The 12786-nt window shown below is 32.2% G+C and overlaps 1 protein-coding gene across 1 annotated transcript; it reads left to right on the plus strand.

Moving 5' to 3' along the window:
• Positions 1-5311: 5311 nt before the first annotated feature.
• Positions 5312-9883, plus strand: LOC112513028 (B3 domain-containing protein REM8-like). Its single transcript, XM_025119150.1, has 9 exons — positions 5312-5383; positions 5466-5796; positions 5906-6045; positions 6135-6330; positions 7838-7876; positions 7971-8095; positions 8178-8508; positions 8623-8726; positions 9644-9883. The coding sequence occupies exons 1-9, from the start codon at positions 5312-5314 to the stop codon at positions 9881-9883; spliced, it is 1578 nt and encodes a 525-aa protein (XP_024974918.1).
• Positions 9884-12786: the final 2903 nt, after the last annotated feature.

Consider the following 12786-nt stretch of genomic DNA (forward strand, 5'->3'; position numbering starts at 1 on the left):
GATGTTGATATTCTATTAAGCTGAAGACCATAACTTGGCCTAGCTCTAAGTCTCTTTTCTTTCACAAATCTTTTCCAACCATTCCCATACACCGAGAGAAAGAAAATGCAACAAATAAACTCATACACCCTCCTCACCTTTGGTGAAGTTTGAACCTCTGACCTCCTAGGAGGCCAAATGCTACAATATCGCTTGGCCAAAGCCCCTTTGGTTTGAATAAGTTAACTTATGGTGATTTAAACGGGGATTTTACACTAAACTTAAAAAATAAGATAGTTTATGAGAGCATCTCCAGTAGAAAGTTCTTATAAGAATCATCATTGGAGAAAATTTTATAAGAACTTGGTGTGAAACAAAATTTTGTTAGTTTTTTTAATGTATTTTATTGATTTATAATTATTTATTGATGTTGAAAAAAATGCATGAGATCCACAAAAGCTTTATGTAAGAATTAGGGGCCGTTTACCAAATGTTTACCCGAGTAAGCGCTTACCAAGTCATTTTACCTTACCGGATAAATATGGTAAGGACCAAGAATCTTACTCGGTAAGAGCGAGACAAAGACCAAAAGTCTTACCCAACAAGTGAGAACTACGATTCTTACCATGGTAAGCGCTTACTGAGTAAATTGTTGCATACGGTAACGTTTTGGTGGACTAAAGTCCTACCAGTAAGTAAGTGGTGGTGGTGTTAAATTTTAGCAGTAAGCGCTTACAGGGTAAGTGTTTGGTAAACAGCTTATTGCTATTATGAATTTTTATTTAAGCTCTTAATTTAGTGAGCTAGAAGTGATATAGCAAGAAAACGTATAAAAATTAGGTTTTTATAAGAACTTCTAGAAGATGCTCTAAGCTAACTTATAATTGACAAACATGGCCTAAAATATTGTTCAATAATCAGTATGAAATGCATAAATGACTATTTTAACCTTTAGTTTACTTAGGGCTTGTTTACCAAATCTTATGGGTAAGCGCTTACGAAGATAAGAGGTCTGGCTGGAGTAAGATCTTTGAATGGGATAATTGTTGATCGAAAGTTGTAGTTTACCAGATATTTTGTACTAAGCGTTGACTGAGTAAAAATGACCATTATGTCCTTGACTAGAAAATCTTGTTAACCAAATGTTTTATGTTATGTGTTGATTGAGAAATTGTGAATGGACATTCTTTGTTTTACACATATAAAAGGTTTCAAAAACGACCATGTTTGATAAGGAAAAAAAAATTGACATTGACTTCTGAAAAATGGTAACTTTTTTTTTAAAATTTACTTGTAGAATTTCGAGTTTTTTTTTTTTTTTTTTTTGAAGTATATAACATTTATATATGATAAATTTAACAAATAAACTTACACACCCTTCTCACATTTGGTGAGGTTTGATCTTCTGACCTCCTAAGAGACCAAAGACTAATGCGATGCAATGAGATGCATCGTATCAATCCTCGTGAGAAGCGTAGTTTAATGGGTCGGGTGAGATTAAAAGTGATCAAAAGTCCAGATCAATTTTTATGTTTCTCACATTGACTCTTATTTTCACACGATCAATTCTTTTTGTTTCTATTTGTTCTATTTTTAGCGACGCATGGTAGGATTGCAGATGGATAAAAAAGATTCTTATTTCCTCAAAATCTCTACTCTAACATAGTTATCAGAGAATTCCTCAAAAATAATTACTATAAAAAATAAAATAATTTTTTATTATATTTTCACAAATAAATAACCTTAAACACTTGCAGGGAGTTTGGTTCATATAATGAAATTTAGTGGAATTGGAATCCGTATTGGGCAAAGGAATTTTCACTTTAAAGGAGTATTTGGTTCGCAGAATGATTTATGAAGGAATGAAATCTGTCAAAGGAATTGGAATGAATGTTATCAGGTTTGACCAAGTCTTTGATATTTTTTTTAATTACAAATAACAATAAAATTAGCATTTAATAAGTACTCTACACATATATACAAACACAGATATATAAATGAGTATGAAACAGTGTTCAATTAAACACAAATATTCATCTTGTGGGATATATACAAAGCAGTACAGGAAGCGATAGGTAGAAGCAGTAAATAGAATGGAAGCAGTGTTTGAATTCTTCCAAAAAAAAGCCACACAGCTCACACCCAACGCATTCTCTAGAACTCTTCTCCTTTCATTGTGTACATAACCACACACACACTACCACGTGTTATGTGTGCGTTTCTGATCCTTATGGATCAGCAATGGTGGATCATGTTATGCCTAACGTCATAAATTTGTTATCGTCTCCCGTTCAAAGAGTTGTTCAAATCTAACAATTTTGACTGTCCTTTGAACACTCAGAAGACATCTGTTTTTTATGCGTCGATTAAACCGAATATAAGCATTGGGAGATACCTAGAGCGGATATTCAAGTACGCCAATGGCAATCCTTCTTGGTGACTTTATATCTATCTCGATCGGTTCATGAAGAAACAACCGCTTTTGCCGATCAACTCTTTGAATGTCCATCGATTGCTTGTTACCAGTGTCCTTATTTCGATCACAAACCCAACTCACATTTCTTTCTATCTTTTTTGATAAATTTAGGTCAGAAGATAGAAAATAAGTGAGAGGATGAAGTTTCTTCAAGATGAGAGAACCATGAGGGTATTTTTGTCATTTACACATTTTTGGATGAAATGAATTTTAATTCCATCACTTTTACGAATGAATGGTGAAATCCCCAAATGAAGGAATGTTTGGAATTTAATTCCATTCCACTAGTAACCAAACGTTTGACGGTGATAAAATCCAGAAAACAATAATTATCTTTTATAACAAAATATATCATTTGAAGTTTTCGTCAAAACAATTAAAATGATACCATTTGAAGTTTTCGTCAAAACAATTAAAATGATATCATATAAAAAGTTTATGTGGTTTTCTATTTTTATTTTTATCTCTTTTCTACATTATTTTTTATTATTAATATATAATAAATTACATAAATTAATAAAAATATAGAAACCGTATAAAAAATAATATTTTGAGGATAGTAAGATGAAAGTTTAAGAAACATAAAATACAATAAATAAAATTTAAAGAATGAATAAAATGTAAAATAGAGACCTATTTGATGTTTTATAAGATAATTAAGTTTTATTTTGAGGTTATATTGGTAAAATATAAGTCTGTTTTACCTTGTTCCACCATGTTCAATGGGGTAGGGTCTGTTCCACCATGTTCAATGGGATAGGGGTGGAACAGGCTTGTTCCACTTTGTTACAGGCCTGTTCCACTTTGTTACAGGTCTGTTCCACCCTGTTCTTGGCTGTTCCACATCAAATTGATGTCAAATATGGGACATGGATCCCTGTCCTGTTCTGTCTTGTCCCTGTCCTGTGTACCAAACGCACCCCTAAGGAAATTGAAATGAAATTTGACCATGTTTTGACGGAAACTCAAGGGGTGGAGTGTAAATATCTCCAATCTTCAGGGGTAATAACTGAAAATAGGCTACTTATTAACTGATTTTCTTTTTCATTTCAACTGCTCCTCCATTCACAGGTCGTGTGAATCTGGAGGAAGGTAGAAGTGGGTTTTTTGAGGGGAAAATTTCATTATCGATGAAGCCTTGACAATCTAAAAACAACTCGTTGGGTGCCATCATTTTCAAGGTAATGTTGTCGAGTTCCTTCTCTAATGGAGTTCTCCTTCTTTTGTGGAAAACAGATTTTATTGAAGAAAACCTTGCTGTAATGGAGGTTCGGAATTTCATTTTGAAACCATTGAGGAGTTTTATAATTTGGGAATCGTAGAAGACGATTCAGTCATATTTGTAGATAAAAACCCTAAATAAGTAAATTGACGCCAAAACCCTAATCATGGAATCCTTTCTTCCATTTCTGTTTCTTTGATTGCTGTGAGAGATTTGAATGTGTGGGCTCGCACTATCGACTTGTTCAGGTTGAATAGATCTTGCGATCACATTGATTTCGTGTTCGCATAATGCTTAGTTTAAACAAAATGATTTCACATCTATTTTATTAAAAAAATAATTTCATGATTAAAACATAATTATAAATATAAAAACTTACAACAGAAAATAAATAAAACAAACCACTGGGGGATGTGGAGAGTTAAACAAAAAAAATTGCTGGTTTGGATGGTCGACTCTTGGGGTCTTTTGTGAGGGTGGATATTTTCAAAGATATATTGAGAGTGGGGGAATGACGATGATAATAATAGCATGGTCATGATGAAGATAGAGGTGGTTGGTGTTGGTTAAATTGGATGTAAAATGGTGAAATTCAATTCCTACCATTATTCCAAAAAATTATATTTCTTTGATTTGTGAAATTCAATATAATTTGAAGAATTATATCCATTTCAAAAATTGAACCAAACAAAAAAAATTAAAATTTTAATAAGAAACGCCCCTTATTGTTTACAACAAATAAATAATATTTTAGTAAATGCATGAACCGGAATTAAATAAAAATAAATAATATTAAAAAAATAATATAAAATAAATTTATATTAACGATATTAATAATTATATAAATAATATTCATGATTATTATTATATGATAATAAAAAATAAAAAAGTTAATTAATCATTAATATAATGATAAGATAGAAAGAAAGGACGGAAAAAATATTAAAGTAATTAATCGGGTTTTCCGGATTGCTTTATGTTTTTTTTCAAGTGTTTATCAATTTATATTGCGGTAAACTGAAATTTTATGAAAAACTGTTTGAATTAGTTTATGATGGTACCATATCGGATAAGCTAATAAAATAGATGAGATTTTTTTTTTTTTTTCATCCAAACATTAAAAATATCTTATGATTGATACCACACCGAAATAAGTTAATAAGTTAGAAGAAAGTAACTTATTAAAAACTTCTTATTACGGATGCCAAACTGGTATAAACATTTCCCTTTTTTTCTCCATCTAAACACTAAAAAATTCTTATTACCAGTATCATATCGGAATAAATTAATATAAAGAATCCCAAACACTCTATGAAGATGTTTGTGATTGTTTATTTGAAATTACTTATATTTTTTTACAAAAGCATTTATCAACTTATCATAAATTAGAATGGTTTAACTTCTTCAAAAACTTCTTATTACCGGTTTGATACTGGCATAAGTTATTTATCCAAACACTAAAAAATATTTATTATTGATACTATATAGAAATAAATCAATAATTTATTTTTATAAACCATCTCAAACACCCTTAAATAATTAGGAAGTGGAATTTTATTATCATTTATGGAGATTTTGCAGTCTGCCTCCAGAAACAAATCGTTATCGATTACACCCCGTCGTCAGCCGTCGTGATGCCGTCACGCCGGAAACCCACTAACTTCTACAGAGTCACCCTCTCCGGCAACGTCAACAAAACCAGCCTCGTGAGCTTCCTTCCTCTTTCACCCTCTTCACCATGATCAAAACTTGCACCATTTTTATCTTCATTACCTTACTTATGAACAGAGAATCCCCAATCGGTTTATTAGAGGTCACCGGAAGCAGATTCTTTTAAACGACGTCTTACTCATTGTTTCCGATGACGAGGTTTGGCGGTTGGGCTGGATGATCTCCGGCGAAGGCAAACTCTGGATCCAGAAAGGTTGGCCGGAATTCGCTAAGCATTACCGAATTGGGTATGGACATTTATTGCTTTTCAAACATATTGGCAAATCGATCTTCCATGTTAGCATTTTCGATTCAAGCAGCTGTGAAATCAATTACACATCGCCCTCAAAATCCCCCAAATTGCAGAAATTGATCGATCTATCTATGACTCAAGATGATCAAATTGAAGGCAAGACTCTTAGTTCTTACTAACCCACTTAGATTCTAGGGTTCCGCCAACCGTCGGTGGTCGGCCACTAAATATTGGTAGACAGGTGATCATAGTTCAGATGTTGCAGGTGCAGGTGCAGGTGGCGATAACGATGAGAAAAGCCTGAAGAAACCATTGGTTATGGAAGAAACCAGTGATGATAATTTGATCGAAAACGTTCGGCATTCCATGACGAAGGTTATCAAAAAATCCCACGTTAATCAAATGGTAATTGATCAATAGTAATACGATGAATAGTAATATGTTTTCTTGGAGAAACTAAAAGCTTTATGTATGTGGGTATGGATTTACGACAGCCGATGAAGAAGAGTTTTTCGAAATCGGTCGGAATCAATGGCTATCGCAACGTGCGGTTGAAGAATGATGACGGAAAGATATGGAAAGTGAAGGTAAGGAAGTATGTGAAGGAAAGGATGTACATAGGATGGTCTGGTTTCAGAAAAGATAACAAGATCGAGGTCGGGGACTCGTGTGAATTCGATCATGTTAAAGGTAACTTGATTCATGTTCGTGTCTTCAAGAAACATCAATAGCAGAGAGGTCCAAGAAACACCATCTAATAACTTTACGAGGACGACTAAATCACATGTGATTATGTAGAAAATCACATTCTACGTGTTTTACGACATGACCTAACGAGCACGGGGGACAACACCACTGATACGATAGGCTTTTTATAAGACGGAGCCAATTCCGTTTTATTAGAGTACTTTTAATTTTCTTTAATTTCTTACTTAGTATTAGTAGTTGTCGTATATAGCTCCTGTGGGTTTTATATCTGAAATGAGTTATGTTTATATAGGAGTTATCTTCGTAAATGCGTTTTTATGAGCCTTGATATCAACAACGGTCTTTATCTTTAATGGTCTTGAATGCTTTTCTTTGGTCACGTCCGTTATCATTAACGAAGAGTAACCTTGCATTTAAATATCACAAAATGTTTATTTGTCAAAGAGTAAATAGCGACAAGCGTAAAGAATATACGATCATTGTTAGTTAGTGGCGACTGATGATATGAGTGTGTTCAATCGTTAATAATACTATATGTTGTCGTGATTGGTGACGATCAATAGTCTCGGAGTATTCGGTCGACAGTTTTTGTCCACGATATATACTTGGTCGTTAGTTTACAATATCATCCGTAACCTTGATCACTTTTACCTAAACATCAACCACCCTACTGGACGTGTTGTAAATTATGTGATTTACTGTAGAATCATATATGATTTACCTGTTTCTTGTAAATTAACCCTCTTCCTATCTTTTTTTATACATGAACAGTCGGTTCACAAATACGAGTTGTCCAAGGCACGATTATCTATCTTATTTTTCTTAGAAAACTGGACTTCATTGATCTCGATTGTTTTTTGAAGTTCTCATTAAACATTTGCACTTCATTATCACAACAAATATCATCATCTTCAACGAATATACACGGTGATAAATCGAGTTTCCTTCAAAATCCATCAACTGATTCAAGTGGGATAGATTGGTCTGCATTGAAATAATATGTCTGTTCATTTGCACATGGTAACCCGTAACATGTACGCAATTGGCATTTACAATTTCCTAAAATTAAACCAAGATCTTTTGACCGCTCAAATTTTTTGAAAATTAATTCCAACGCATTGCAATGAAACAAAATCATGTAGCTGGTGGAAGTGTGGTTTATTATATCGATGATTGACCTTTTAGCTCTGTTGGAAGCTTGCTTTGATTGATAAACTTATGTTTTCAAAATTTATTTTTTATATATTTTTATTATAACAATATTGTTTTTCATAAAAAAAATAATACACTTTAAAATAATTTATATTTGAATTTTTAATTAAAAAAAGGAGTTATTATCTGAATTTTTAGGAATTATTAAAAACTTGTGAAATTACTATTTGAATAATTAAAAACTTAAATAAGAATTAATAGTTGTTTTTTAAGTTTTAAAAACTTGTGAAATTATTATTTGAATTTTCAAAAAAATTTAACTTTTTTTTTTGAACAGGTGAAAGTGTAAATAACAACCTAACAGTACCATTGAGAGGTGTGCAAGAAACACCCTGGATAAATATGGAGAAGATGTTCCGTCGAATTTTATTATCATTTATTGAGTAATCGGAGGGATAAAAAGATTGCAGTCTGCCTGAAGAAACAAATAGTTGTCGATTATACTCCGTCGTCAGCCGTCGCAATGCCGTCACGCCGGAAACCCACTAATTTCTATAGAGTCACCCTCTCCGGCAACGTCAACAAAACCAGCCTCGTGAGTTTCCTTCCTCTTTCACCCTCTCCACCGTGATCGAAACTTCCACCATTTTTATCTTCATTACCTTTCTTATGAACAGAGAATCCCCAATCGGTTTATTAGAGGTCACCGGAAGCAGATTCTTTTAAACGACGTATTACTCATTGTTTCCGATGACAAGGTTTGGCGGTTGGGCTGGATGATCTCCGGCGACGGCAAACTCTGGATCCAGAAAGGTTGGCCGGAATTCGCTAAGCATTACCGAATTGGGTATGGACATTTATTGCTTTTCAAACATATGGGAAAATCGATCTTCCATGTTAGCATTTTCGATTCAAGCAGCTGTGAAATCAATTACCTATCACCCTCAAAATCCCCCAAATTGCAGAAAGGAATCGATCGATCTGTGACTCAAGATGATCAAATCGAAGGCAAGATTCTTAGTTCTTACTAACCCACCTAGATTTTTAGGTTCCGTTCCGCCAACCGTCAGTGGTCGGCCACTAAATATTGGTAGACTAGTGATCATAATTCAGATGATGCAGGTGCAGGTGGCGATTACGATGAGAAAAGCCCTAAGAAACCATTGGTTATGGAAGAATCCAGTGATGATGATTTGATCGAAAACGCTCGACATTCCATGACGAAGGTTATCAAAAAATCCCACATTTATAAAATGGTAATTGATAAATATTATAAAAATATTAATATATATTTTCTATTTTTTATTGGTTGAAAAGAATTAAAATACTATTTATTTAACACAAAGATTTAAGACTTGTTTTTTTTTTAAATTATCTTTTAATTCTTTGAAACAAATTAAAGTAGTATTTGTTTAGACGTTCGGTATCAAGAACGTTTGTTTTATTTTTAAATTTAAAAGCTTAAAGTCTCTAAATGTACTCTACAATCTTAAGTGGTTAATGTATCTTTTAATACCTCTTAATCTTAATCCGTCCTCTATTATATGGTTCTATTATGGGGGTTGGAAGATATTTGTTAGCGAAAACTATTGATCTTTTATGGTTTTGTAAAAAACTATTTATCTTTTATATTTTTGCACTAGTTTGACCGGTTTGGATTTCTGACTTCAGATAAAAAAACAAATAACCTTACTGATCCAGATTTTAGATTTCATGACCACCTCTTATAAATCAGAAGTGAAATCAGATTTCAGGCTTCACTATCTATTAAAAAACAAACGCCACCTTAGAGATTTCTCTAAATTTAGTAATTTTCGTACCCTGTCTTTTTTTAACTATTTTACCAAGAAAACGAGTTTATAGAAAAACAAAATTTAAGTTTATCTGATAAAGCCATTATGAATTTTATGTAAAAAAGGCTTCAAAAAGTTTTTAGGACGTTTTGGATGTTGTAACAAATTTTTTATGATAGTTTTGAAATTAAGTCTGGAGTTAATTTCTTTTATATCATGTTGTTTGAAAAATATATTATAAAAACAAGTGTTCAATTAACCCCATTTTGTTGTAGTTTATATGATGAATAGTAATATGTTTTCTTGGAGAAATTAAAAGCTTTACATATGTGGGTATGGATTTACGGCAGCCGATGAAGAAGAGTTTTGCGGAATCGGTCGGAATCAATGGCTATCGCAGCGTGCGGTTGAAGAATGATGACGGAAAGATATGGAAAGTGAAGGTAAGGAAGTATGTGAAGAAAAGGATGTTGTACATACGATGGTTAGGTTTCAGAGAAGATAACAAGATCCAGATCGGGGACTCGTGTGAATTCGATCATGTTAAAGGTAACTTGATTCATGTTCGTGTCTTCAAGAAACATCAGTAGCAGAGAGGTCCAAGAAACACCATCAAATAACTTTACGAGAAGGACTAAATCACATGTGAATATATAGAAATTCACATTCTATATGTTGTACAACATGACCTAACGAGCATGGGGGACACCACCACTGATACGATTAGTATTTTTAGTTTTCTTTAATTTCTCATTTAGTATTTAGTAGTTGCTTAGTGAAAACCATGTCCTTTAACGGAGATCATGGGTCGAATGATATAGTAGAAAAATTGTTCTAAACGTCTTCTCTAGAGCTTCGACTTTTCTTGGAGATCGACCATCTTGAATACGGACGTATCAATTGTTTATGTCAAAAATTACTTTAAAAAATAACTTAAGGCCGTTTTGGAGCTTTAACAACTAAAAGTAGTATCACTCGATAAACACACGCCAATCACAAAAAAGTAAATAAAGCACAAGAATTTGGTAATGCGGAAAACCCCGTTCAGGGTAAAAACCGCGGACGACACTTAAAATAGTCGATGCACTAGTGAAGTCAAACAGGGGCGTCGTTCTCTGTAGGTCGTAAGTACAAATTATGATATGATCGTGACTAAAGAATCATGAGTTTGCTTGAGAGCGTCGAGAGTGCTTCGAGTGAACTTTGTATGTTGCATGTGTACTTTGTACATAGCTCGTGTGGGTTCTATCTCTTAAATGAGTTCAGTTTATATAGGAATTATTTATTTAATGAGTTGGAAGTGATTTGATAAGAAAAAGTAAGATGTAGGTTTTTATTAGAACTTCCATTTAAGCATAGGAATGGGTCGGGGATCTTAATCCCGATCTCGATCCCCATCTCCATCCTCATCCCCACTGGGGAATATGATCACATTCCCATCCCCGTACCCAACGGGGAATCAAGGATTTTTTTCCAGGCTAAATATGGGATATTTTAAATCAAATGTGTTAAGTACCATAATCAATCAATAATTGACTAATTGTCCATGTTTAAATCTCATATATTTTCAAATTTTGTTTTTAGGAGTATCAAATATTCATATGTAAACAAAAATCACAATCATACACAATTGTTTGATAAACACGTTCGTATTTCAACGTTTTTTAGCTAAAAGAAGTAAGACAACTCATAAAAAATGTATATAAAAAGAAATGTTAAAACATATTTCTAAATCTAAAATATATAAATTTAAATTTTATAAAAAAATATTTAATAATATATTTTAATATGTGGACGGGATGGCTCAGGGACCATGTTACTCGGCCCTGTCCCCATCCTTGATTTTTAACTTTTAATGATCCTCATTCGCGGTCCTCGGTTTTAAAGGGAATCCCGGGTCCCATCAGGGTGGGTACACTGGGTTCCCCAATGGCTCCGGTCTCATTACCATGCCTACTTCGACTGAAGATGCTCTAACTTAGCTTATGGTTGACAAACATAATGGGGTGTCAATTTTGTACCAAGACCAACCAACCAATTCTCGTATCAACCGTACCAATTTAATTGGTTACTAATACAGTAACAACTATTAAACTTGGTTGAGTCGTGTACCACAATATACCATACTGTACCGACTTATTTTTTTAATTATTTATTAATCAGTTCAGTCAATAACACAACATAATTTGATATTAAATTATAAATTATCTTATTTAAAATTTTGCTATATCATAATATGGATGAATAGATAAAACTTAACTGAGTTTATTCATCTAACTTAATAACCTTAGTAACTCGTTCATTGTCGCTCCTAAATGGCGGCTTGTATTAGATTATTAGTGAATATTTGTATTATATGAATATTAAAATGCTTGTATATGTTGGGATAAGCTGTATAAGACATATCAACATGTTATGTAATATACGATTGTCAATTAAAATAAATTTGGACTTCAACTTTCGCGATATAGATTCAAAACCTGACCAAATCACTTATCTGGATGAACGTTTACCAAGTCATATTACCTTAGCTGATGAATACGGCAAAGACCAAGAATCTTATCCGATAAGAGCGAGGCAAAGACCGAGAGTCTTACGCGGTAAGTGAGGGGACGATTTTTACCACGGTTAGTGCTACCTGAGTAAACTATTGCATTTGATGCCGTTTTTGTTGACTAAAATTTTACCCGGTAAGTAACTGATAGAGTCAAATTTTACCAGTAAGAAAATATTTGATAAAAAACTCTTAAAAACTGAAAATATTGTTTAAGTTAAATCCCCCAAACCACCATTTTTTTTACACATAAAATATTGTTTATTGATGCATGTTACTTAAAATTCAAGATTTCAAAAAAATAATGCTAAGTATAACTTCTTAAAACTCAATGCTTGAGTTCGTATAACTAACTGCAGATAAATATAATCGAATACATGATAAGCGTTTCATTTTATATATAAAATAGAATTAGGATAATCAATGTGTTATAACATAATACTTAATTATTATATTTATGAAAAATTATCCTATTAAATAAAAATAATCACTTCATTACCTAAATTAAATTATAATAAAAAAATTGAATCAAAGAAATTAAACAACAAAACAAGAACTTTTTAAATAGTTAATTTGATACTTATATCAATTTTTTTTTAATTTATATATTATTTAAAAATAAAAATACTATCGTTTTTCTCAAAATCACATAAAACCGTATTATAATATCGATATGAGACAAAATAAAACAAAACGTTAAAATCAAGATTTATCTAATTACATTGTACAATTACCTTTTAATTAGGGGAAGCCTAATGGCACTCCTATCAGTTATTTATGGCATCCCTATACAACTATGTAATCATTATTCTTTTTGTTTTCTTTTTGTAATTTTGTCATTTTGTTGTGTTTTTTCTTTTTATACTAATTTTTTTAATTATCTTATTATAAATATATACTATTACAATTATTATTTTCTATTCTATAATAAATTAATAT

This window comes from Cynara cardunculus (assembly GCF_001531365.2).
Source record: "Cynara cardunculus var. scolymus isolate 2C chromosome LG 5, CcrdV1, whole genome shotgun sequence".
NCBI lineage: Eukaryota > Viridiplantae > Streptophyta > Magnoliopsida > Asterales > Asteraceae > Cynara > Cynara cardunculus.

Coding starts and splice junctions, on each gene's coding strand:
- LOC112513028 (XM_025119150.1), top strand. CDS start 5,312: ATGCCGTCACGCCGGAAACCCACTAACTTCTACAGAGTCACCCTCTCC. Junction 6,046..6,134: donor AATCCCACGTTAATCAAATG/GTAATTGATCAA, acceptor GATTTACGACAG/CCGATGAAGAAGAGTTTTTC. Junction 8,727..9,643: donor CTCGACATTCCATGACGAAG/GTTATCAAAAAA, acceptor GATTTACGGCAG/CCGATGAAGAAGAGTTTTGC.